Below are 27,682 nucleotides of genomic sequence, written 5' to 3'. Positions count from 1 at the left end.
ATTGTTTTAGGTTCTTCCCTCCCATTCACCTCTTCATTTTCAAGTATCTTTGAGAAGTTTTTAAAGTCTTCTACAGTGAAGACAGACGTGAAATACCTTCAACTATTTACAATCTACATCAATGGTTTGGAAGAAGGGACCGAATGTATTTGCTGTTGACACCAAGATAAATAGTGAAGTAAGTTGTCAAGAGGAGGTAGAGAGTCTGCAAAGGGATTTGGACAGTTTAAGTGAGTGGGTAAAAAATTGGCAGATAGAGCCTAATGTGGGAAAATTTGCCAACTTTGGCAGGAAGAGTAGAAAAGTAACATACTATTTCAATGGAGAGAGATTGCAGAACTCGGTGGTACTGAGCGATCTGGGCTTCCTGGTACATGAACCACAAAAACTTAGTATGCAGTTAACAGCAAGTGATTAAAAAGGCAACTGGAATGTTGGCATTTATTGCAAGGGGAATGGAATATAAAGTAGGGAAGTTTTACTGCAGCTGTACAGAGCCTTGGTGAGACCACATCTGGAATGCTGTGTACAATTTTGATCTTTTTTGAAAAAAGATGTGTTAGAAGCAGTTCAGGGAAGGTCCTTTCAACTCATTTCTGGGATGAGGGGCTTATGAAGAAAGATTGAACAGGTTGGGCCTATACGTATTGGAGTTTAGAAGATTGAGAGGTGATCTTATTGAAACATACAAGATCCTGAGGAGATTTGATAGAGTAGATACCAGGAGGATGTTTCCACTTGTGGGAGAGAACTAGAGTTTAAGAATAAGAGGCTTACCGTTTAAGACAGAGATGAGGAGAATTGTTTTCCCTCAGAGGGTCATTTTTGCATGGAATTTTCTTCCCCAGAAAGCAGTGGAGGCAGGGTCATTGAATTTATTCAAGGCTGAGTTAGTCAGATTTTTGTTAGGCAAGCAAGTCAAAGGTTATGGGGGCAGAAGGCAAAGTGGAGTTGAGACCACAACCAGATCAGCCATGATCTTATTGAATGGCGGAGCGGGCTCGAAGGGCTGAATGGCCTACTCCTGCTCCTAAGTCCTATATTCCTATGTCCTATATTCTATATCAAATTTATCTCTTCTTGACTTAAATGTAAAGTAAATTTGTGCAGCCTTGGTTGGAAAAAAGAATTCAACAGTAACAGAATCACAGAATTGTTACGTTGTAGAAGGAGGCCATTCAACCCATCGTGTCTGCACAGGCTCTCTGAGCATTTTAATTTAATACCAATCTCCTACCTTTTCCATGTAACCCTGCACATTGTTTCTATTTAGATAATCATCCAATGCTCTCTCGAATACCTCAATTGAACCTACCTCCACCACACTTCAGGCAGCACATTCCAAACCCTAACTACTTGCTGTATGAAAAGGTTTTTTCTCACCTTGCATTTGCTTTTTTTGCAAAACCCGTTAAAACTGTGCCCTCTGATTCTCGATTCATTTACGAGCGGGAACAGTTTCTCCCTGTCTACTCTGTCCAGGCCCCTTATTATTTTGAAAAATTCTATCAAGTCTCCTCTTAGCCTTCTCCTCTTCAAGGAAAACAGTCCAAACTTCTCTAACCTTTCCTCATAACTGAAGTGCCTCATCCCTGGAACCATTCTCATAAACCTGTTCTGTACTCTCTCCAATGCATTCACATCCTTCCTATAGTGTGGCACCCAGAACTGTACACAATGCTCCATCTGAGGTCTAACCAGTGTCTTATACAAGTTCATCATAACCTCTCTGCTCTTGTACTCTATGCCCCTATTAATGAAGCCTAGAATACTGTATGCTTTAGAAACAAATCTCTCTACCTGTCCTACCTCGTTTAATGACTTATGTCCATATACACCCAGGTCTGTCTGCTCCTGCACACCCTTTAGAATAGTATCCTTTATTTTATACTGTCTCTCCATGCTATTTGTACCAAAATGTGTCACCTCACACTTCTCTGCATTGAACTTCATCTGTCATCTACCTGCCCACTCCACCAATGTGTCAATGTCTTTTTGAAGTTTTACACTGTCCTCCTCACAGTTTACAATTCTCCCAAGTTTTGTGTCATCCGCAAACTTTGAAATTGCCCCCTGTACACCAAGATCTAGATCATTAATATATATCAGGAAGAGCAAGGGTCCCAATACTGATCTGATCCCTGGGGAACTCCACTACAAATCTTCTTCCAGCCCAAAAAATAGCCACTAACCATTACTCTCATTAATACCCGCTAATCATTATCCCTCAGCCAATTATGTATCAACGTTACTACTGTCCCTTTTGTTCCATGATCTATAACTTTCCTCACAAGTCTGTTGTGTGGCGCTGTATCGAATGCCTTTTGGAAGTCCATGTACACCACATCAATGGCCTTGCCCTCATCAACCATCTCTGTTACCGCTTCAAAAAACTCCAACAATTTAGTTAGACACAATTTTCCTTTAACAAATCCATGCTGACTCTTCTGAGTCAATCCAAATTTTCCGAGTGACTATTAATTCTATCCCAAATAATTGTTTCTAAAAGCTTCCCCACCACCGAAGTTAAACTGACTGGTCTGTTATCACAGGGCAAATCTTTACAACCTTCTTTGAATAAGGATGTAATGTTTGCAATGCTCCAGTCCTCCCGCACCTCCTGAATCCAGGGAACATTGAAGGATTATTGCCAGTGCCTCTGCAATTTCCACTCTCACTTCCGTCAGTATTCTTGGATGCATCTCATCTGGTCCCAGTGCCTTATCAACTTTAAGTACCAACAGCTCATCCAATGTCTCCTCCTTATCAATTTTGAACCCTTCTAGTGACTGGGTTTCTTCCTCTGTCACCATGGCCTGGGCAGCATCTACCTCATAGGTAAAGACAGATGCAAAACATTCATTTAACACCTCAGCCATTCCTCTTGCCTCTATGTGTAAATCCCCCTTTTGGTCCCTAGTCAGCCCTATTCCTCATTTTACTACCCTTTTACTATTGATGTGCTTAGAGAAGACTTTGGGATTTCCTTTTCTGTTGGCTGCCAGTCTTTTTTTATAATCCCTCTATGCTTCTCATATTTTCTTTTTCACAGCCCTTCTGAACCTTCTGTATTCAACTTGGTTCTCAATTGTATTTGCTACCTGACACCTGTTGTAAGCACACTTTTTCTTCTTTAACTTAATTTCTATTTCCAATTCAGGGTCTTTAATAAATTAACGGGTTCATGTACAATGGCACTTTTCACACTGAGAGGGAGATTGGCGTCTCATTTGGTGCATGGGCCTCAATGGTGTCATGTTGCAGGATGGACATGATGCTTCTTAAATTAGGAGCAATGAGTGAAGATGTGCATAAATTGAACCACCAGTGTTATAACAGTAATGTTCAGTGTTGGAAGGAGGTTTCTGTAAAAATTCCACAACTTAGCAGAGACAAAAAAAAGGAACTGCTATCATAAGAGATGCAGGATTGCTTATGTTGCAAGACTGCATACGTTTTTTGCACTATATCTGGTACCGTCAACCATGCCTGTAGTGCAATGTTTTGTATTATTAAAACCCACTTGTTTGTTACTCCACATCTCTATTGAAGAAAGCCCTACGTCCAACGCAGATAACGATGTACAATTCCAAATGCATGCTGTTCCTGGTTGCTACATTACAAATTGTAATGACAGCATTTGTTGCTTACTGTGGCTTTCCATGTAGACCAAGGTGCCGTTTAATATGCACTTATAAAGTAATCAATCAGCTTAATAGAGCAAAGGCGGTGCTTTGAAGAGGTCTTGTGTTTTCCTCACATGACAGTGTAAATTGATTTGTGTTTGTTTTATCAGATAGATCTCCTAGTCAAATTTATATTGCTTAATTGACTAATGGTTGTGTAATATTTGCTTTAATTTGCCTCTTTCCTATATTTAGTTTTGATGTTATGCATGGGCAGAATCTTATCACGTTTAGCCCCTCTACAAACAGCTGGCAAAGGGGCTACAAATAAACTGTAGTAATCTCCCATTTTTTTTCTACTTTTATACAGCTTCTTCATTATGAAAATGTGCACTTTATGGACATTAAACTTTCAAAAGCGCAATCATCACCTTCTCAAAAAAACATGCTCAACCCAATCTATCCTTGCAAAACTCCATCTCCAACCTCCCTTTCCTCACCAAAATTCTTGAATAAATTGTCACCTCAAAATTCCTTGTTTACCTTCCCCACAATTCCATGTTTAAATCTCTTTAATCAGGCTCCTGCCACAGCACTTCAATAGCTGTAACAAAAGTGACATTTTTTTACTCTGTCATGAATGTGAGCATTGCTGGCAAGGCCAGCATTTGTTGCCCATTCCTAATTGTCCTTGAGAAGGTGATGGTAAGCTATCTTCTTGAACCGCTGCAGTCCATGTGGTGCTGTTGGGAAAGGAGTTCCAGGATTTTGACCTAGCGACAGTGATGATGGAATGGCAATTTTGTTCCAAGTCAGGATGATGTATGGCTTGGAGAGGAACTTACAGCTTGTGGTTTTCTCATGTGTCCGCTGTTCTTATCCTTCTAGATGGTAGAGGTCACAGGCTTCGAAGGTGCTGTTGGAAGAGGCTTGGTGAGTTGCTGCAGTGCATCTTGTATATAGTACACACTGCTGCCACTGTGCGAAAGCGGTGGAGGGAGTGAATGTCTAAGGTGGTGTATGGTTACTGATCAAGTAGGCTACTTTGTCCAGGATGGTGTTGAACTTCCTGGTGTTGGAGCTCACTCATCCATGCAAGTGGAGAGTATTCCATCACACTCCTGACTTGTGCCTTGTAGATAGTGAACAGGTTTTTGGGGAGTCAGGAGGTGAGTTACTCGCAAATATCAATCTTTGGAACGTTGACCATCCTTCTTAACCTCTTTGCAGCCTATAAAAAAACTATAGATTTGTGATAATGGGAGACTTTAATTATTGTAATATAGACTGAGATAGTTATAGTGTGAAGGGCAGATAGGAGGAAGAGTTTCTGAAGTGTGTTTTGGAAGAATTTTCTTGATCAGTATGTTCCTGTCCCAGTGATATGGCAGCATTACTTGATTTAGTTCTGGTAAATAAAGTGGGTCAGTTGGATCAAGTGTCAGTAGGGGAGCATTTATGGGGCAGCAATCATAGCATCATAAGGTTTAGATTAGCAATGGAAAAAGACAAGGTTCAATCTGGAGTTAAAATCGGAACAGGGCCAATTTCAGTGGGGTGAGAACGGACTGTTCCCAATAAATTGGAATGAAAGATTGGCAGACAAAACTGTAACTGAACAATGGGCTGCCTTGCAAGAAGAGATGTTTTGGGCACATTCAAGGTACTTTCTCAAAAGGGGAAAGGTGAGGCAACCAAAGCCTGAGGTACCTGGGTGATGAAAGAGATACAGGGTACAATGAAGCAAAATAAAAATGCTTATGACAGATGTCAGTTTGATAATACATTTGAGAACCAGGCTAAATATTGGAAGTTCAGAAGGGAAAGAAAAACAACATAAGAAAGGCAAAGAGGTAATATGAGAAGAGACTGCCAGCAAATGTAAAAGAGAATCCAGATATCTTCTATAGGCATATAAATAGTCATAGGGCACTAACAGGAAGAGTGGAGCCAACTGGGGACCAAAAAGGGGGTCTACACATAGAGGCAGCGGGCAAGGCTAAGGTACTAAATGAGCACTTTTCATCCATCTTTTACCAAAACAGATGCTGCTAAAGTCATTTTGAAAGAGGAGGTATTTCAAATACTTGGTGGGCTCCAAAATGATAAATAGGAGGCATTAGAAAGGCTGGCTGCATTCAGAGTCAACGCGACCGGAAGGGATGTATCCAAGGATGCTGAGGGAGATAAGGGTCAAAATTGCAGAGGTACAGGCCATAACTTTCAAATCCTCCTTAGATATGGAGGAGGACTGGAGAATAACAAATGTCACAGTCTTCTTCAAAAAAAGGTGTAAGCCAGCATCTAGAGGACAGCTAGTTTAACCTCGGTGATGGGAAAACCTTTAAAGATGATAATCTGGGACAAAATTAACAGTCACTTAATTTGTTAAAGGCAAATTATGGTTAACTAACTAGATTGGGTTTTTGGATAAGGTAACTGACATGGTTGATGGGAATAACGTGATTGATGTGAAGTAAATCGACTTCCAAAGAGCATTTGATAAATTGCAACATGATCGGCTTGTCAACAAAGTTGAAATCAATGGGATCAAAGGGAAAATGATAGAACGGATGTGATGTTGGTTAAGTAATAGAAAACAGAAAGTAGTGGTGAATGGTTTTTTCCAACTGGAGGAAGGTATATAGTGGGTTTCCCTCGAGTTGAGTGCTCAGGCACCTACTTTTCTTGATATACATTAATGAACAAGACGTAGTTATACAGAACACAATTTCAAAATTTCACAGAACTTGGAAATAATGTGAACTGTGAGGAGGGCAGTGACAGACTTCCCTGTAAACAGGTAGGTGGAAAGGGTGGACATGTGGCAGATGAAATTTAACGAAGAGAAGTGTGACGTGATTCATTTTGATAGGAAGCAGGAAAAGATGCAATATAAACTAAAAGATACAATTATAAAGGAAGTGCAGAAACAGAGAGACCTGCTTATATAGGTACACAAATCATTGAAGGTGGCAGGTTGGGTTGAGAAAGTGGCTAAAAAGGAATACGGGATCCTAGGCTCCATAAAGTAAGGCATGGGGTTAAAAAAATAAGAAAGTCATGAGGAGCATTTATAAAATCCTTGTTCAGCTTCAGCTGGAATATTCTCTCCAGCTCTGGGCACCGCATCTTAGGAAGGATGTGATTGCTTTAGAGAGGGTGTAGAAAAGATTTATGAGATTGATTCGAGGGATGAGGAGCTTCAGTTATGTGGGTAGATTGGAGAAGCTAGGGTTGTTCTCCTTAGAGGAGAGAGGGTTGAGAGGAGATTTGATAGAGGTATTCAAAATCTAGACAGTTGATAGAAGCATGTGATGGAGTAATGGTTATGCTACTAGTCCAGCAATTCAAAAGCCATGTCTTCAAATCCAACCAATTTATTAAATTCAGTGAATCTGATAATTTTGGGCTGGCAGCATGAACATTTTTTTATTCTTTCATGGGGCGTGTGTGTCGCTGGCTAGGACATCATTTTAATTGCCTATTCCTAATTGCCCTTGAGAAGGTGGTGGTGAGCCGCCTTCTTGAACTGCTGTAGTTCATGTGGTAAAATGCTGGACTGTTGTAAAATTCCAAGTGGTACCCTTGTGCCCTTTACTGGTGACTCCCGGGGAGTGATTTTCCATGAAGTTCTCTAAATTGTCCAATCCAGACTTGGTAGAAGAGGTGTGGAAATCCTGGAGAATTGACTACATGGCCTCTAAAGGGACCACCACCTTCTCAAGGAAACCAACGATAAGCAATAAATGTGGCCAGGCCAGTGTTGTCCGCATCCCAAGGACTTTAATGAGAAAAGAAAATAAAGTCACATTATTTGTGTCCTAGGCTTAACATCATACCTTAACTGTGAACTTGGCTCAATTGGAGTATTCTTGTCTTTAAATCAGTAGGTTGCATATCCAAGTCTCACTCCAGAGCATTAAATTCAATGTTGAGGCTGTGTGGCATTGTTGTAGGTGTTGTTTGTTGAGCAAGATGTTAAATGAAGGTTCGATTTGCTGGTTTAAGTACATATCAAAGTACATATTTAAAGGACTAAAGCACTATTTAAAGGAGAATGGCGAATTGTCCAACATCACCAAGATAAGTTTACAGATCTTTCATCTTGCTTGTGCTTTATATCTAGTTGGCAGCTGCATTTGCCTACATCATAAGTGACTGCATTTGAGAACTAATTCTCTGATTGTTAAGTGTTTTGTGACATCCTGAGTGAGTGCTGAGGGTCTGTGTAAACGCATGCCCCTTAAAAGAACTTTTGGTTTCTGCACTGTGTATGGTATTTTAATACCGCGGGAGCTTTCCTCGTTGATAACTGAAGAATGCTGTGCGGGCCAACATGTGCGGCCTACACAGCTTGAAGCAGCGCTCCATGAACAAATTTTTCCTCCTAAATGTTTTCTCCCCCTCGCCCAAGAATCCAGTGTTAAAACTTGAAGCATTGTTTCACACCTGGAACTTAGATAACATTGGATTTTTCATGTGATAAAAAGATAATGTGTCAACTTTATTCAAATATTGCAGGAAAACACAGACCATAACTACTATACATCAAGAATGTATGGGCCGGCAGACCCAGTAACCAGGGAACTGTGGGTAAACATGGATCAAATGGAAAAAGATAAAGTGAAGATTCATGGGATCCTATCAAACACCCACCGGCAAGCTGCAGTAAGTGTAATCTAACTACTACAAGCAAATAAAGCACAATCTCAAATTAACTTAATAAATGTAGTTGATCTATTTTGACTGCTTGATCACATTGTGTTGCGGATCAATACAGAAACAGCTACGGGCAGAATTTTGCCCTTGCCAGGCTGGTTCATTGGGGGCAGGCGGTGGCGTTCGTGAAGCCAACCGCCACCCGCGATCAGGGCCGGAACGCAATTTCACGTTGAATTGGCCCACACGGTATGAAGCACGTGCTGCAGTGCTCAGCGCTGCCTGTGCAGGGGCTGGGCGGGGCTGGGGGGGGAGCGGGAAGGGTGAGCGGGGAACTTCGCGGGTGCACACTGGAAAAGCTCTGTGCCCCAGGGAGAGGAAGAGTTCTGAGAAACAAAAATAAAGAATTTTTAAATATTAAACAAACATGTCCCCTCATGTGACTCTGACACATGAGCAAGGACATGTTATGAATGAGATGTAACAATTTTTATTTTATTTTTATTTGCCGTTGGAAACCTCATCCCGCCTGTGGATGAGGTTTCCTAAAGAGTGCAATGGCCGTTTGGCCTTTTCACCTGCCCGCCAACTGTAAGATTGGATGGACAGCGAAAAATTTAAGTTAATTCATACTTTAATGGCCTTAATAGGCCTTCTAATTGTCGGTGGGCACGCTGCCGATTCCCGCGCACGCCCGCCGACTGAAATATTGCGCGACTGTGCATTGACTTCGGGATGCTCACCCGACGTCATCGCGCATCATTTCACGCTGGAGCAGGTCGGGCGCGCACCCGCCTGCCGAGGTGAAAATTCTGCCCTACAGTCTTTTGCAGGTAGACAAAACCAAATTCATTAATTTTATTTTATATTCATATACACATATCACTAAAGCCCCTTTAACATAGAAAGGCACTCCAAGGCACTTCACAAAAAGACAAGAATAATGGAATCAAAGTTAGTGCAAGTGACTTAAAGTGAAAGATAAAGCTTTTGAAGGTGGGGAGAGATGTAGAAATATGGAAGGATTTGGGAATAAAATTCCAAAATGAATGTCATGATAACATATGATGGAGCAGCGGGAGGGATTATACTGTTCAGGATGAAATGTTTTCTAGCTAAGCTTTCAGTCCTTTCAATAAAAGTTGTTTTCATCTAGTGCAAATATGCTACAATTCTCATCTTCATTCGGCTAAATATATTTTTGCAGTGGGACCTGTTCTACCTCCTATCGTTACTCATGATTGTAAAATAACATAAATAAGGTTTAATGACTTGTTTGTCTTTAAAAAATCATAAATGCTGTTTATTTTATTCTCAAACATATTTGATTGATTCATACAGAGGGTAAATTTGTCCTTCGACTTCCCATTTTATGGCCATTTCCTGAGAGAGATTACTGTGGCTACTGGCGGTAAGTCACTTTTTATTTCAACTATATTTTTCAGGTGAGAAGTTAATAATGCAAGCAACTGCAGCTCGATTAATACTGCTTTCTCGTAAACTGATCAAACGCCCCTTATTTTTGCAATATTGACAATGATACTATTGACACTGGGAATGCATTGAAACTGATAATTCACTTTAGAGGTGAATTTCCTCAACGTTTCTCTTATTGTTATGCCATAACCTCACCCCCTCTGGTACATCGGAGGTTTCTGTCCTCCTGGAGTTTGCCTTGGGACAACTGACAGGCATACCAGCTTAGGTGTGTAAATGTTGCTAAACCACTGCTAAGGTTACAGCAGTCTTGTGGAACAAGCTCCAAGGAAATACACCCCTGTAGAATTACCAGCCTTTGAAGATATTACACTTCCATCCTAGATTTAAATCAGGTGCCAGAGGTGGAAAGCAGTCTTCTAATGCATCAGCCATCTGATCTTTTGTCTCCATGTGAAACCCTACTTCATCTCACACAGAAAAAAATCAAAATTGACATGTGTATTCCAAAACAAAACACGTGCAAGTTCAAATTTTAGATAACTTGAGCGTTGTGGCTGTTAATCTTTGCCTTCAGGCTGTTCTTGCTGATTGTCAATGCTTATTCAATTTAAAAAAAATTATGCCAGAGATTTTTGAATCTGGGTTTCAATGGCCAGAATCTTCTGGTCGACCTACAAAGACCTTGGAGGTTTATAGTGTATTTACCTACAGGGGTGAGGGGGGTGCTGGTAACATCACAATTGATTCTGTAACTGCCTAATAGACACTTTGCAGCCATGGTCAATAGGCAAGCATTAATAAGCTGATCAGAGCTGTCATATTTTTCTCTCCTGTATCTGGAGATACTGCGGTAAATTTTCAGCCTTTCTCAAAGGTCAACTCTAATTATGCCTAAACTAGATTAATCCGCACTCTTTAGTTTTCCAATTGGTTTTCGGATCTCTTGAAATATCACAATTTTCTACCCTGTAGATTTCAACATGTGGTGTTAAGTCAATCTGAGCCAAGCCATCAGAAGCTGATTTGTTCAGTATCTCTTGAGTGTTTTATGGATTTTTGAGTTTTCCCTGTGTTGATGTGGGCATCACATCCTGCTTGATTTTAACTGCTGATTTCTGTTGTCTATGTAAACCAACCTCAACTTTAATGATTCCGGCGGTGGTAAGGACAGTGTGGCTTTGTTGAATGTAACTATAGCAGCAAGCAGGCACTAGGATAAATTATTGTCAATGTTTGATAAGAAAATAAATCTACTTTTAATTACTAGGTGTGCATCCTTTGTTATTAAATGTATTTCAACAAAAATAAATAGTTGATGGTATTTTATCAGGTCTTTGAAAAGCCAGATTTCATCTTGTCCGAATGTGAAATCTGTTGTTCATGCAGTTCTTCAACTGCAGTGTGTCAATGCACAATAATTATTACAAGATGAATCTTGTTAATGCATAATTGTTGTAAGCTGAGCATTTTCTGGCCTGAGGTGTTATTACACTGATATATGTTGGCTGTGCAGTTTTTCTTTTAATCAGTGAAACCACTGCCAGTCATAAATTGTGGTGAAGTTTAAAACAGATTAATAAAAGCAGTCAGCAAACTGATTAATGCAATATCACTGTCACTGTGTCTATGAAATGCCGCAGTGGTCAGAATTTGAAGGTATGTGTTGATTGCGGACAGGGACTTTTGAAGCTGTGCAATTTGGAAGTGAAATTGCACTGCTCCGCGGAGAATTGGTAGCAGCTTACTTCACAAAGAAAAATATATGATAGCGTTATCAGGTTATTTAAACATTTCTAACATTCTGGTAATTTTTCTTCCCTTAACCCTGCAAAATATACATTGGGGGTGCTGCAACTCAGATGGTTAGGAATCTAAGGTGAAATTGAACTTAGAAAACAAATCTGAAATAAAGTAATAAAAAATGAATTATAAATTGCTATGCCGATGATGCAACATATTTCCTGTTCAGGCTAGGAAACCTACAATTTTAAATGTTCAGCATTGATTTTATTTGCTTAGCTGTCTGTACATTTGAAATCATTTCCTTCTTCTTGGCCCAGATAAGCTGAATTATAAAACATCCCTGAATCTTATTTTAAGGCCCCATGTAATGTTTTCAAGCTGATCAAAGTAGATTTTCTTGGTTGTCTGAAATGAATACAGCCATAAAAATATTGCTCTATTTTAAATGAGGTCACTGCGCTCTCACAATAGGTTTTGAGAGTCTGCAATAGTCAATGTGACTACTGGATTTGCAGCAGAAACAAATGAAACTGTGATGATTACGATCTCCAAAAAGGAACTGAATAGTTAATTGGGAATATGGTTGAAGCTTATTAGGATAGGTATAGACTAAGATTAGCAAATAAAATGGGACACAGGAGTTCCTTTGCTATTATGATGAGAATGAATTTTATTGCCTAGCTTAGCAGGCTGCCGTCAAACAATAAACATGGAAGGTTGGATGAATATTCTGCCTGTGTTTGTTAACTTTTAGCTTTCAAGGAGCATTTGTGCAGGACATTAAATGCATGAGATAGAGTCCATCATACAGCAGATTTAGATCGTCTGTGTAGGGAGGCAATTTGATTGACTAAATTACTTTTCTTATTCTGCATTTTATGTTACTGTTGCCATGGATAGTAATGGATCAGTGAAAAAATCAATGATCAGAATTTTACGGCTCCCCTATCGGGGGGCGGGGGGGTGGGGGGTGGGGGGTGCGGGGGGTGGTTTGGAGACAGGAGGGGCATAAAATTCCCCGGGTGGCCTTCCCACCACCCTCCCATTCACCCCTGACCTGTCCGCAATTTATGTGGGGCGGGCGAGACCTAGGGTGGCTCACCACCCTCGCCCCAATTGAGGCCAATTATTGGCCACTTAAGGGCCACTTCCCACCTGGCCTCAATTTTGAGTCCAAGTCCTGGCTACTGCTGCCATTAGCGCTGCTGGGACTATCTGGCAGCTCTCTGAGACAGACTTTCACACAAGTGAAGGACGGAAGTCTTGTCTCCAGCTAATTAACACTCCTCGGAGTGCTAAATTGCTGTGGGGGGTTGTGATCAGCGAGGCGGGACATTTGGGTGGCAGGACAGGACACTCTGCCGTACAGAAAATTCTGCCCAATATCTTGTAGATTGATTTATGCAAAGGGGTTGAAATGCTTCTTGAATTCTGTGTCGGCCTGAAGCCTGAACCGAGTTTGGCATCATTTGAATGGAAGTGGAAAATTGTGGGCATCAAATGGGTGGAAAAGCTAGCTGAAATTAAAGCATCACTTGGCTTCCCACTAATGCTCAGGGTTAAAATTGCTCTTCAAGGCCTGATGGAGTCATTGGAGCCCAACCTGCAGATTTAAAGAAATATCTGACCAGCTTCAGGTGGATACCTTTACTATCTGTCAGAAGAGCAAATTTCCCTCTCTCTCGCTCTCTCGTTCTATCTCTCTCTCTCTCTCTCTTTCTCTCTCTCAGCTGGGTCTGCCCGCTCTCTCTTTCCCATCGGACCTAGGCAGTTAGTCACTTAGTCAATGAAATCTGACTCATCAGATTTCTGTTGGGCATGTAGCATTAAAATCAAACCCCTTGTTAGGAACGCTTATACAGGCTAGCAATACAGTTTTCTCTTTGTTCTGACATAGGGGAAAGAATATGGCCATGCCAGTTCCAAATAGTCTCACATGAATGTTACCTCCTTACTTTGAAATCTAATGATGGGTTCAAGAGCACTGAGAGTCCTGGCTTGTTAATGTAATGTGAAGTGGACACGTAGAAGTCATTCTCTGAGGGGTAAAACAACACTGGCTTTCATGGAGCTTGTGTTTCACCAAATATGGAGGGTGATTCAGGCGTCTTGAACTAAAATGCCAGTTTAGCCCTTGTTTTTAGCAAAAAGTGCCATTTTGGTAAAGGAGTTGAAGCTTGCCCGGCTGCCTGGAGGATTGTCAAGGCTTTGATTGCCACTTGAATTTCTTGCTAATACTCATAAATGAGGCTGCATGGCATTTTGAGGGATAACACTTTAACGCTGATAGGGAGTAAACAAGTGGCTGCCGAGAATTTCAAGCACTTTATTTTTAAATTTAAAGGCATTTCACCTTTTACTGTTTGCCTGTGGCTGGAGGCCTGAAGAAGACTTTTGAAACACCAGGAAACTTTCTGGAACCTTTGTCAAGGCTTCACCAATACTGTTTCAACATTTAGTCTGGAAATTCTCTGAGGACTTCACCTAAAAAGAATAAGTGCTCAGTTACTCTGCCTTACAGGAGCCACCAGCTTGGTTATGGGCATCTTGCTAGGGGCCCGCCTTGGCCTGCAGAAGGAATGAAAGGAGAACATGAAGCCAGACAAAGCGGCATGATACATCATCAACCTCAAATATCAACTTCGCTTTTCTCTCTCCATATTTCTGCCTGACCTGCTGAGTTTGTCCAGAATTTCTTTTTTTATTTTAGTGTTGGAGCATCTGCAATATTTTGCTTTTGTAGTGGTTCCTCAGGGAAATGGCCTTTCTCCAATGACCTCCATCCTTCCATCATAATGAACAGAATAGGGCTGTTCATTGAGGATTTCAGTGTTCAGCAGAAGCTGGATAATGTTAAAGCTTGGATTGGCAAATGGAAGGTGAACTTCAGGCCACGTAAGTGCCAGATAATGGCCATCTCAAACAAGACAAAGGTCAGCTATCACCCACTGACTTTCACTAGCATCACTATCAGTATCTTGGGGACTGCCATTGACCAGAAGCTTAACTGGACTAACTGTATTAACATCATGGTTAGACGAGCAGGATAGAGGCTAGGCAACAAGTGCCTCACGTCCAGACCTCTCAATGGTGTTCCCCCATTTATAAGGCTTAAGTCAGGAGTAAGATGGGCAGGATCTTTAGGTCAGCGAGCGGGGGGGCTGGGCCCGCTCGCTGACACGTAAAATGATGAAGGAAGACGTCGGGCGGAACTCCCGATGTTACCCCGCGTCATTTCCATTTTCAGGTGGGCGGGGGCACAGCCGAGTCAACTGTGCACCCGCCGATCTGTCAACGGCGAATTGAGGCCATTAATAAAACAATTTAGGTAATTGACAGGGCTGCCTGTCCAACCTTAGGGTTGGCGGGCAGGCCGGGAGCCCTGGCGGGCTTAAGAAAAAACATGGAACCTCATTCACTGGCGGGATGAGGTTTCATGAGGGTTTTTAAATATTTAATAAAAGTTTGAGTTAAAGTGATAGACATGCCCCAACTTATGTGACAGTGTCACATGAGGGGACATGTCAGGGAAATTTTTAAAATTTCCTTCAAATTTCCTTTAAATCCTCAAAGTTTTAGTACTTTGTGAGGCAGCACTTAGGCTCAGGGAGACCAGTGCACTCTTCTGCGCTCATGCACGAAAGAGCGCACTCCCGGCTGAGGGAATTCCCCCTCCCCGCCCGCACAGAGAGCGTATAGCTTCTGGCTTCCTGGCGGATGTCACGCCAACTAAGGCCTGCCAAACTTAAAATGACAGCGTGCCCCTGATCAGGGGCGCCAATCAGAGGCGCGCCTGCCCACACAAGCTCCTGCACCTCCCCCCAATGGGGGGATAATTCTTCCCATAGCATATCAACCACCTGCCTGATAATGAAGCTATAACAATGCTCACTAAACTCTAATATACCATCCAAGACAAAGCAGTTAGTTTGATCAGTGCCCCTGCTACCTGACCTCTACCACTGAGAAGGACAAGAGCAAAGATATTGTGGAACACCATTCCTTCCAAGTTCCTCTTAAAGTCTCACATGATTCTGACTTAAACATATGTTGCTGTTCCTTCGGTGTTGGGTCGATACCCTTTAATTCTCGACACTATATTGGTGCAAAAATGGCAGCAATTCATCTTCCCAGCACAACTAGTCATGGACAAAAGATGCAGACCTGCTAGAGTCACCCACCCTATGAACGTTTGTTCATATATATATACCCTATCAAGGACTTAGAATGAAGATGAATAATAGGTTGGTGTGAAGATATACCACTTCCTACAAAGTATCTCCCTGTCATACAGCAATGCTGCTGACAGCATGGAGAGACTTAGATATTTTCTATGGAAATGTACAAATATGATCAAGTGCTGAAACAAGTAAAGCATTCAATGTTATAGTTTCAATCTACCAATCATTAAACTCATTGTATAAATTATCTTTAATTGAAAATTAATTAAAAACATTATCAACAACAATATGAGCGGTGAGAGAGAGAAGGAGCAGGCCCGGGGTTGTGGGGGGAGTGGGGTAACAGGCAGAGAGAGAGAGAGCAGCCCTGGGGTTGGGGGGGCGGTGAAGAGAGAGAGAGAGAACGGACCCAGCAGGGAGAGAGAGAGAGAGAGAGAGCCGACCCAGTGAGGTGAGACAGGGAAGAGAGTAGACCCCGGGGGGAGGTTCGGTGGGGGGAAGAGAGAGAGCGCTTCCAGTGGAGAGAGAGAGCAGGAGGACCCAGCTGGGGGGGAGGGGGAGAGAGAGAGAGAGAGAGTGGGAGAGCACAGCTGGAAGAGAGACAGCGAACAGACCCGACTGGGGGACAGAGAGAGAGAGAGAGAGAGAGCAGGCAGGCCCAACTGGGAGAAAGAGAGGAAGCAGGTGGGGAGACAGTAGGTGGACCCAGCTGGGGCTCAGATTCTGACCAACCGAGTTCTGAAAATGTCAAAGTGTGATGGCACAGGGAAACATGTAGGTGATTGGTTGGTGAGTATTTTGCTCATTTACCTTTCAAAACTTATAACTTATTAGTAATTGTAAAGTTTTATTAGTAGTAGTAAGGTTTACTAGCAGTGGTAAAGCTTATTGGATGTAGTAGGGTTTATTAATTATAAATTAATTAAAGAAAATAAAGCAAGTAATCAATGCAATAAAAATGGCAGGACAGGTGATGTATTGTGACTGCAGAATGTGGAAATTCTTGGACAACAGTGTGATCCAGGGCAAACATATCTGCAGTAAGTGTCTGAGGCTTGAGGAGCTTAGGCACAGCCAATCAGCTGGAGGCTGAGCTGCCGACTCTGCGATGCATCAGGTAGGGGAACGTTACCTAGACACTGTTCTAGGAGGTAGCCATATCCCTTAAGATAGGGTTGTCTGATTTGAACAGTGGTCAGGGACAGGAGGGTGTGACTGCAAGTGAAGCAGATAATGGGGATCAAGAAGGTAGAAGAGGAGGAGCCTCATCCCTTGCAATTGTCCAGCAGGTTCCAGGCTCTTTTAGTTTGTATGGACAAACGTTGGAGCTGCAGGGTGGATGAGTGAGCTGATCATGGCAACATTTTTTTTAATTCATTCACAGGATGTGGGCTTCGCTGGCTGGGCCAGCATTTATTGCCCATCCCTAATTGCCCTTGAGAAGGTGGTAGTGAGCTGCCTTCTTGAACCGCTGTAGTCCATGTGGTATAGGTACACCCACAGTGCTGTTAGGAAGGGAGTTCCAGGATTTTGACCCAGCAACAGTGAAGGAACAGCGATATATTTTCAAGTCAGGATGGTGAGTGACTTGGAGGGTAAGTTCCAGGTGGTGGTGTTCCCATCTATCTGCTGCCCTTGTCCTTCCAGATGATAGTGGCCGTGGGTTTGGAAGGTGCTGTCGAAGGAACCTTGGTGAATTTCTGCAGTGCATCTTGTAGATGGTATACACTGCTGCTACTGTGTGTCCGTGGTGGAGGGAATGAATGTTTGTGGATGGGGTGCCAATCAAGCGGGCTGCTTTGTCCTGGATGGTGTCAAGCTTCTTGAGTGTAGTTGGAGCTGCACTCATCCGGGCAAGTAGGGAGTATTCCATCACACTCCTGACTTGTGCCTTGTAGATGGTGGACAGGCTTTGGGGAGTCAGGAGGTGAGTTACTAGTCGCAGGATTCCTGGCCTGGTACAGGAAACCATTCAAATAGGAATGTAGTAGTAGTAGGGGACAATATAGTCAGGGGAATAGATACCATTCTTTAAAGCCAAGAGCGAGAGTCCAAAAGCTGTGTTGAATCGCAGGATTCGGGACATCTGCTCTGGGCTGGAAAAGAACCTGGAGTCGGAGGAGGAGGATCCAGTGGTTGCAGTCCATGTAGGTACCAACGACATAGGCAGGAATAAGAAAGAGGTTCTTCTTAGGGAGTATGAGCAGCTAGGGGCTAAATTAAACAGCAGAACCTCAAAGGTAATAATCTCGGGATTATTACCTGAGCCACAAGCAAATTGGCATTGGGTAAGTAAGATTAGAGAGCTAACTGCATGACTGAAAGATTGGCATGGGAAAAATGGGTTTCGATTCATGGGGCACTGGCAACAGTATTAGAGAAAGTGGGAGTTGTACTATTGGGATGGTCTTCACCTGAACCGTGCTGGGACCAGTGTTCTGGTGAGTCATATAACTAGGGCAGTAGAGCGGGCTTTAATCTAAATAGTGAGGTCGAGGGATCATGTTTGGGATGATTTGATAAATTAAAGAGAGAAGACAAGGCAAAAGAGCAAGGTAGCAATAAGGAAAATGACAATCAGAGCATGGCAGGAAGGGACAGAATGAACAAAATAAGAGTAGTGAACCAGTAGATAAGGCAAGAGGTTGTGAAAATGGTACAAGGTCAGAACCAAAGGCGCTGTATCTAAATGCAAGTAGCATTTGTAACAAAATGGATGAATTGACAGGTCAAATAGAAATACATATGCATGATCTGATAGCCATTACAGAGACATGGCTCCAAGATGACAAAGGCTGGGACCTGAATATTCAAGGGTACATGACTTTTAGGAAGGATAGGAAGCTAGGAAAAGGTGGAGGGGTAGCTCTGTTAATTAAGGTACAATCGAGAGAGATACTTTAGTTTTGAAGATCAAGAAGTAGAATCAATTTGGGTAGAGGTAAGAAATAGCAAAGGTAGTAAGTTACTTGTGGGAGTAGTTTATAGGCCCCTTAACTGTAACCATACTGTTGGACAGGGTATATAGGAAGAACTCCAACAAATTAAATATGATATTCCCTGCACAAAACCATGTTGACTCTGTCTGATTGCATTGAGATTTTCCAAGTGTCCCCACTATAATCTCCTTAATAATAGATTCCAGCATTTTCCGAATGACAGATGTTAAGCCAACTGGCCTGTAGTTTCCTGCTTTCTTTATACGGGGTATACAGGCTTGTGACAAATGTTTGGTAATAATCATGGGTGAATTTAAACTTCATATAGATTGGACATATCAAATTAGCAAAGATAGCTTGGAAGAGGAGTTCATAGAGTGCTTGAGAGACAATTTCTTGCAGCATGTTCTAGAGCCAACCAGAGGGCAGGCTATTCTAGATCTGGTAATGTGCAACGAGACAAGATTAATTAATGACCTCATAGTAAAGGTGCCCCTAGGTAGCGTTGATTATAACATGATTGAATTTCACATTCAGTTTGAGGGAGAGTGGCTCCAAGACTAATGTTTTAAACTTAACAAAAGGGCAATTATAGAGGGTATGAAGACAGAGCTGGCTAAAGTGAATTGGGAAATTAGTTAAGGGAGAGGTCAGTAGAGGTGCAGTGGCCGATATTTAAGGAGATATTTCATAACACTCAGCAAAGGTATTTTCCAGTGAGAAAGAAAGACTCCATGTACCATCCATGGCTAACTCAGGAAGGTAAGGATAGTATCAAATTGAAAGAAAAAGTGTACAATTCCTCGAAGGTTAGTGGCATGTCAGAAGATTTGACAGAATATAAGAAACAGCAAAGAATGACTAAAAGAATAATAAGGAGGTAGAAATTAGAGTAAGAGGGAAAGCTATCTAGAAATATAAAAACAAATAGTAAGAGTTTCTACAAGTATTTTAAAAACAGTAAGTAGAGCGATGGTCCTTTAGAGGCTGAGGCCGGAATTTTCCAGCCCCTCACGCCAGCTGGATCTTCCGGTCCCGCCAATGTGAACGGAGATTTCAATGGCTCACCGAACCCGCCATGGGGTGGCTGGAAAATTCCGGCGAGAGTCTGGGGAAATTAATAATGGAAAATAAGGAAATGGCGGATGACTTGGATAGATATTTTACATCTGTCTTCACTGTTGAGGATACAAATAACATACCAGAAATAAGTGTGCATCAAGAGGTGAAAGGGAGGGAGGAGCTTAAGACAATCAACAAGGAAAGGATACAAAAAGAATTATTAGAACTAAAATAAGCTGGTAAGTCCCCAGATCCTGATGGATTTCATCCTTGGGTCTTAAAAGAAATGGCTGTTGAGAAAGTAGGTGCATTGGTTTTGATTTTCTAAAATTCCTTTGATTCTGGAAAGATCCCATCAGATTGGAAAATAGCGAATGTGACTCCTCTATTCAAGAAAGGAGGGAGACAGAAGGAAGGAAACTACATGCCGGTTGGCTTAACATCTGTCATAGGGAAAATGCTGGAATCTATTATCAAGGAGGTTATAGCAGGGCACTTAGAAAACATCAATGTAATCATGTGGAGTCAACATGGTTTTGTGCAAGGAAAATCATGTTTAACTTGGCGTTCTTTGAGGAAGTATCAAGCAACATGGATAAAGGAGAACCTGTGGAGTGCTGCGCTTAGATTTCCAGAAGGCATTTGACAAGATGCCACATCAAAGATTACTACATAAAAAAGAGCTTATGGTGTAGGAGGCAACATATTAGCATAGATAGAGGATTGGCTGGCTAATAGGAAAAGGAGAGTGGGCATAAATGGGTCATTTTGGGTTCAAGCTGTAAAGACTGGAGTGCCACAGGGATCAGTGCTGTGGCCTCATCTATTCATAATCTATATCAACAACATGGATGAAGGGACCGAATGTATAGTTGCTAAATTTGCTGATGGCAAAAGAGAAGTAGGAAAATAAGTTGTGAAGCGGACATAAGGAGTCTGCAAAGGAATTCAGATAGGTTAAGTGAGTGGGGAAAAATTTGGCAGGTTGAATATAATGTGGGAAAGTGTGTTCTTGTCCACTTTGGCAGGAAGAATAGAAATGCAGCATTTTTTTTTAAAGGAGAAAGATTGCAGAACTCTAATGTCCAGACGGATCTGTGTGTCTTGGTATGTGAATCACAAAAAGTTAGTATTGTTATGGCACAGCGGATGGTAAATGCCGAGCTGCTCAAATCCCAGATGGAAACTTGAAAATGCTGCCAAAATGGTTTTTTGCAATTTGTATAGTATGAGGAGCGGTTTTGAAATCAGGAAATGATGTCCCCGACTACTTGTGAAGATTTTATAGTAAAGTAAACATTTATTAAAAGAATAAAGAAAAAAACAAATAAAACACAATTATACTTAAACACATGAATGGCTTGACATGGTAAACAATGCTTTAAAATAGTTTCACAAATCTTAACTACCCTCAGAGCTAACCTTCCCCTTTTCTGTTCAGCAACCCTTATAGATTTTAGAATCTATAGAAGTCCAATAATTTTTACTGCATTGTGCTTTTTCATTGGGGTGCCCTCTGAGGCTGACAGCAACTGGTTCTTTCATTTCTGGCCTTGTTCATACTGTCTTCTGGGAGATCTGACTAGCTACCCCCTCACATAGTCTTCAGTGTTTACTTAAATGCATTCCTTCCCTTTGATTTCTCCATTGTTTCAACCAGTCTCTTTAGAAATGTTTTCTTCTCAGACTTGATTATACTATTATTTATTTTAGCTCTTAGACTTGTTAAAACAAAATTACCTTGTCTTTACCTTACTTACACCTTTCACAACCTGCACATATCCACCCCCCTTTGGAACTACAACAACTTAATTCAAAAACACTCCTGTTATCGCTTTATGTAAAAGTCTGATTGAAGTTCATCTTGGTTCATTATCATATCCAAACAACTTCTTACTGTTGACTTTAGACCCTTGCTGTCACTCAAGCTCTTAATCCAATTACAGCCTGATTTCCAGTACATATAAAATATGCCAGGGTTATTATCAGAAGAAAAATATTACAATTTCTTGTTTTCTTGATAGTGTGCAGGTACAGCAAGTGATTAATAAGGCAAATTGAATGTTGTTGTTTATTGCAAGGGGAATGGAATATAAAAGTAAGGAAATTTTGATACACTGTACAGGGCATTGGTGAGACCACATCTGGAATACTATGTACAGTTTTGGTCTTCTTCTTTAAGAAAGGATATAATTGCTTTGGAAACAGTTCAGAGAAGGTTCACGCGACTGATTCCATGGATGAGGGGGTTATCTTATGAGGAAAGGTTAGACAGGTTGGGCCTTTATCCAGAGGAATTTAGAAGATTGAGAGGTGATCGTATTGAAACATAAAAGATCCTGAGGGGACTTGACAGAGTGGACGCTGAGAGAATGTTTCCCCACGTGGGAGGGACTAGAACTAGGTTCTAAAATTTAAAAATAAAGGATTTCCCACTTAAGACAGAGATGAAGAGAATTTTTTTCTCTCAGAGGGTCATAAGACTATGGAACTCTCTTCCCCAGAGAGCAGTGGAAGCAGGGTCTTTGAATATTTGTGAGGCAGAGGTAGGTAGATTCTTGATTAACAAGGGAGTCAAACGATGTCGGTGGCAGGCAGGAAAGTAGCGTTGAGGCCACAATCAGTCTGGCCATGATCTAATGAATAGTGGAGCAGGCTTGAGAGGCGGGATGGCCTACTCCTACTCCTAATTCTTATGTTGATACACATGCAAATGTATATTCATAAGGACAAAGATTTTGAAACCTACCCAAGCTAGTGAGCTTGCCATAGAGAGATAATAGGTGAGCAGGGTAGTATTGGATGGCAGATGAGTTGGATTTTATGTAGTGTAGGTTGGGAAGCTTCCAAGAAAGTCATTAGTGAACTTTAACCTGCAAATGAAGAAAGCATAAGTGAGAGTTGTAATGGTATTGAGGGAGTAAAGTGCAGAGGGAGGCTGGTGATAATTCAGACAGAGCAGCAGATGGTCTTGTTTATACTTGACTTGATGCAAACAAGCAATTGGACATTGCAGCAGTATTAGTGGAATTGAGTTATGTACAGATGAAAGGTTTTCCCAATATCACTAACAAGCAACTTATAGCTTAAAACAAGAAGATAGTCAGAATGGACCTTCTGTGAAGACTGTCCTTGAAGTTGACAATATAGGAGAGGTAATAGAGGAATTAAATTATAGTCAAACCCATAACACCACAATAAATTGTTCACAAACTAGAAAATTAGTGGTGGTGTGATTCAATCATTAGAATAAGATTTGCTTCTCAATTCAATATATATAGTCAAAACTGCATTGTTTCGCGGTTGACCTACAGTTACAGTTTCTTGAGATCTATAGATATAGGACATCATGATTCTTACCTTTTAAATTTTTTTCCCCAACCACCATTTATTGGGAAGTTATTTAAAGTGTTGCTATGGAGATCTGTGCAGCAACTGATGGTACTCAGTCCCAGCTTCTGTGAGGGTAGTGAGCAGAAACCAACGATGCAAATACAACAACAATCCATTTTTTGACTAGATCTGAGTGATAAAAACCTAGAATTTTTCACGAGGTAATATTGTGACCACTTTTCCATGGTTTCATTTTTCAACTCATTTCTTGTAAGCTGCAGGAAATGAATTGTGACAAACTGCAGCTTTAAGATTTCTCCTTGTAATTTGAGGGAAGAACATAAGTTGCATTTTATATAGAAAACAGTAATTAGAAGAATTAGCCCTGATAGAAATTAGCCCTGTCTTGCTCCATTAAATATTGACAGATGGCTTTCTCTAGTAGAATTATACTTTGATGAAATTATTCGTTTCACATTGATGTGCCTGCCCACAGCCAACTAATGCTCAATACCATCAGTTAATCTGAGTGATTTGTTTAAACAGTTATCAACTGAATTGGACATATCTCTTCATTCATGGAAAATAAATGACAGGGCAGAGGCACAAAGCATCAAACAGGTTATTTTTTTGCAGCCCATTCACTTAGACCTATTGCTGTAGACAGGAAGATGAAAAAATAAGACCTTAAGACGTGGTAGCAGAAGCAGACCATTTGGCCCATCGAGTCTGCTCTGCCATTCAATGAGATCATGGGCAGCATTTTCCGGTTGGCGAGCGATGGTGGGGGGGCCTGCTTACTGACACGTAAAATGAAGCAGGGTGACGTCAGGTATGCGTCCCGACGTCACATCACACCATTTGTCATTTAGATTTTCAGTTCAGCGAGCGTGCAGCCGAGTCGCATGCGCACCTGTCAACGGCCTATTAAGGCTATTAAAAAATTAATTAAAATGACTAATGGACCTGCCCGTCCAACCTTAAGGTTGGCGGGCAGGTGAAGAGCCCAGGCCACCTTCCGAAAAAGCATGAAACCTCATCCATGGGCGGGAAGAGGTTTCATGAGGGATTTATAATGTTTGGAACATTTTTAAATAAAAGCAATGGACATGTCCCAGCTCATGTGAGAGTGTCACATGAGGGGACATGTCAGGAAAAATTTTTCTTACCTTTAATAAATTTTTTAAAATTCAACCGATCTCCCCGGACAGGATATTGAGTCAGTGAGCAGGGGGGCGGGGCCTGCTTGCCGACGCGTTAAATGACACAGGATGATGTCGGGCGGAACTCCCAACGTTACCCCGCGTCAGTTCAATTTTCAGGTCAGCGGGGACGCAGCCGAATCAGCTGCGCGACGGTAACCTGTCAACGGCCAATTGAGGCCATTTAAAAAGTAATTGCAGCAGTTAAAGGACCTGCCCGTCCAACCTTCAGGCTGGCGGGCAGGCTGGGAGCCCAGGCGGGCTTCTGAAAAAACATGAAACCTCATCCACGGGCGGGACGAGGTTTCATGAAGGGTTTTTAAAAATTTAATAAAAGCTTTAATAAAAGTGATGGACATGTCCCAACTCATGTGACAGTGTCGCCGATCGGAGACGCGCCTGCACGTGCCCGTTCCTGCACTTCCCCCCCCCGACGAGGGGAAAATGCTGCCCCATGGCTGATCTGATAATCCTCAACTCCACTTTCCTGCTTTTTCTCCATAACCCTTGATTCCCTTACTGATTAAAAATCTATCTCAGCCTTGAATATAGTTAACAACCAGCCTCTGTAGCCCTCTGCGGTAAAGAATTCCACAGATCCACTACCCTCTGAGAGAAGAAATTCCTCCTCATCTCTGTTTTAAGTGGACGACCCTGTACTCTGAGTTTATGACCTCTGGTCCTAGGCTCTCCCACAAGGGGAAACAACCTCTCAGCATCTACCCTGTCAAGCCCCCTAGGAATCTTATATGTTTCAATAAGGTTGCCTCTCATTCTTCTAAACTCCAGTGAATACAGGCCCAACCTACTCAACCTCTCCTCATAAGGAAATCCCTTCAACCCCAGGATCAACCTAGGGAACATTCTCTGGACTGCCTCCGATGCCAGTATATCTTTCCTTAGATAAGGGGACCAAAACTGTTCACAGTATCCTATGTGTGGTCTAACTAGTGCCTTGTATAGTTTTAGCAAGACTTCCCTATTTTTATACTCCATTTTAAAGGCCAGCATTCCATTTGCCTTCCCTACCTGCTGAACTTGTATGTTAGCTTTTTGGGAATCATACACGAGGACTCCCAAATCCCTTTGTGCTGCAGCTTTCTGCAGCCTTTCTCCATTTAAATAATATTCAGCTCCTCTATTCTTCCTGCCAAAGTGCATAATCTCACATTTTCCCACATTATATTCCATCTGCCAAGTTTTTGCCCACTCACTTAACCAGTCTACATCCCTCTGTAAACTCCATGTGTCATCCTCCCCACTTGCCTTCCCATCCATTTTTGTGTCATCCGCAAACTTGGCGATAGTACATTCACTTCCTTCATCCAAGTCATTAATATATATTGTAAATAATTGTGGCTCCAGCACTGATCCCTGTGGCACTCCACTAGTTACAGGTTGCCATCCTGAAAATGCTCCCCTTGTCCCAACTCTGTCTTCCATTAGTTAGCCAATCCTCTATCCATGCTAACATACTACCCTTAACACCATGGGCTCTTATCTTATTAAGTAGCCTTATGTGCGGCACCTTATCGAATGCCTTTTGGAGATCCAAATATATTACATCTACTGGCTCCCCTTTATCTATCCTGCTTGTTACCTCCTCAAAGAATTCTATTAGATTTGTCAGGCATGATTTCTGCTTCATGAAGCCATGCTGGCTCTGCTTGATTATAGTATGTATTTTTAAATGCTCTGCTATTACGTCCTTTATAATAGACTAATGTTTTCCCAATGACAGATGTTAAGCTAACTGGCTTGTTTTTTGTCTCCCTCTCTGTTTGGATAAAGATGCTACATTGGCAGGTTTCCAATCTTCTGGGACTTTTCCAGAATCTAAGGATTCTTGTAAGATTACTACCAGTACACCCACTATCTTTGTAGCTACTTCCTTTAATATCCTAGGATGCAACCCATCAGGTCCAGGGGATTTAACTACCTTTCACCCCATTGGTTTCCCTAGTACTTATTCTCTATTGGGAGTTATTGTATTTATTTCCTTCCCCCCGCCTTTTGCACCTTGATTATTTAGTATTTTTGGAATGCTATTAGTATCTGCTACCGTGATAACTGATGCAAAGCATTTATTCAACTCCTCTGCCATTTCCTGCTTCCTCATTATTATTCCCCAGCCTCGTTTTCTAAGGGGCCTATATTCACTTTGGCCTCTCTCTTCCTTTTTATATACTTAAAGAAGCTCTAACTATCTGTTTTTATATTGCTTGCTAGTTTACCCTCAAAGTTTATTTTCTCCCTCTTTATTATTTTTGGTCATCTTTTGTTGGTTTTTACCAACTTTCCCAATCCTCTGGCTTACCACTTATCTTTGCCACATTGTATGTTTTTTCTTTCAATTTGATACTATCCTTAACTTCCTTGATTAACTATGGTTGGTTTATCCCCTTCCTAGAATCCTTCTTCCTCACTAGGATATATCTTTGTTGTGAGTCATGAACTATTCTCTTAAACGTCTGCCATTGTTCATCAACCATCTTTTCTTCTAAACTCCTTTCCCAGTCCACTCCAGCCAACTCTGCCCTCATTCCTTTGTAATTACCCTTATTTAAGTTTAGCACAGTTTTCTCTGACTCAAGTTTCTCACTCTCAAACTGAATGTTAAATTCAACCATGTTATGGTCGCTGTTTCCTCGGGGATCTTTTACTCTGAGATCATTTATTAAACTGGCCTCATTACCAGATCCAAAATAGCCTGATCGCTGGTTGGATCCACAACATATTGTCCTAGGAAACTGCCCCGAATACACTATTATGAATTCTTGTTTGTGGCTGCCTCTGCCAATTTGATTTTCCCAATATACATGAAGATTAAAGTCAGCCATGATTAATGTACTGCCTTTTTTACATGCATTATCTCCTGATTTATTCTCTGTCCCACATTTAGCTACTGTTAGGGGGCCTATAGACTACTCCCACCAGTGTCTTCTTCCCCTTGCTATTTCTTAACTCCACCCATATGGATTCTACATCTTCCAATCCAAGATCATTTCTTGCTATCGTACTTATTCCATCTCATGCTAACAAAGCTATCCTACTATCCTTTCCTTCCTGTCTGTCATTTCGAAAAGGCACATACCCCTGAATATTTAGTTCCCAGCTTTGATCTTCTTGTACCCACATTTCCATAATGGCTGTAAGATCATACCCATTAACCTCTCTTTATGCTGTTAATTCATTTTTTTGTTCCGAATGTTACGTGCATGTAAGTAAAGAGCCATTAATTTTACCTTTTTATCATTTTTTCCCTCTTTGACCCTATTTGCTTCTGTTTTTTATGTTTGGACACTCTGTCCCTTCCTGTCATACTCTGGGTAACATTACCTAAATAGCTACCCTACAAAGCTGCCATATCCTTTTGCTCTATAAGTGTACATATCCCCTCTCCAGAACCCTCTCCCCCCTCTATTTAGTTTCAAGCCCTCTCTACAGCTTTACAGCCCATCTCTACAGAGATGGGGCCTTTTGTTTTTATTGGG

The 27,682-nt window shown here is 41.6% G+C and overlaps 1 protein-coding gene across 2 annotated transcripts in view; it reads left to right on the top strand.

Annotated features, from left to right (window-relative positions):
* The window catches only part of LOC144678644 (plexin domain-containing protein 2-like), a 482,473-nt gene that overhangs the window by 241,975 nt on the left and 212,816 nt on the right, over positions 1-27,682 (top strand). For both annotated transcript variants that reach the window (XM_078538383.1, XM_078538384.1), the window contains exons 3-4: positions 8,151-8,297; positions 9,630-9,699. In XM_078538383.1, coding sequence (XP_078394509.1) covers positions 8,151-8,297; positions 9,630-9,699 — 217 coding nt within the window. The remainder of the gene's footprint in view (positions 1-8,150; positions 8,298-9,629; positions 9,700-27,682) is intronic.

Source organism: Cetorhinus maximus, chromosome 3, assembly GCF_964194155.1.
Source record: "Cetorhinus maximus chromosome 3, sCetMax3.hap1.1, whole genome shotgun sequence".
Lineage (NCBI taxonomy): Eukaryota > Metazoa > Chordata > Chondrichthyes > Lamniformes > Cetorhinidae > Cetorhinus > Cetorhinus maximus.
The sequence above is the reverse complement of the archived record's forward strand: the minus strand, read 5'-3'. Positions and strand labels throughout refer to the sequence as shown.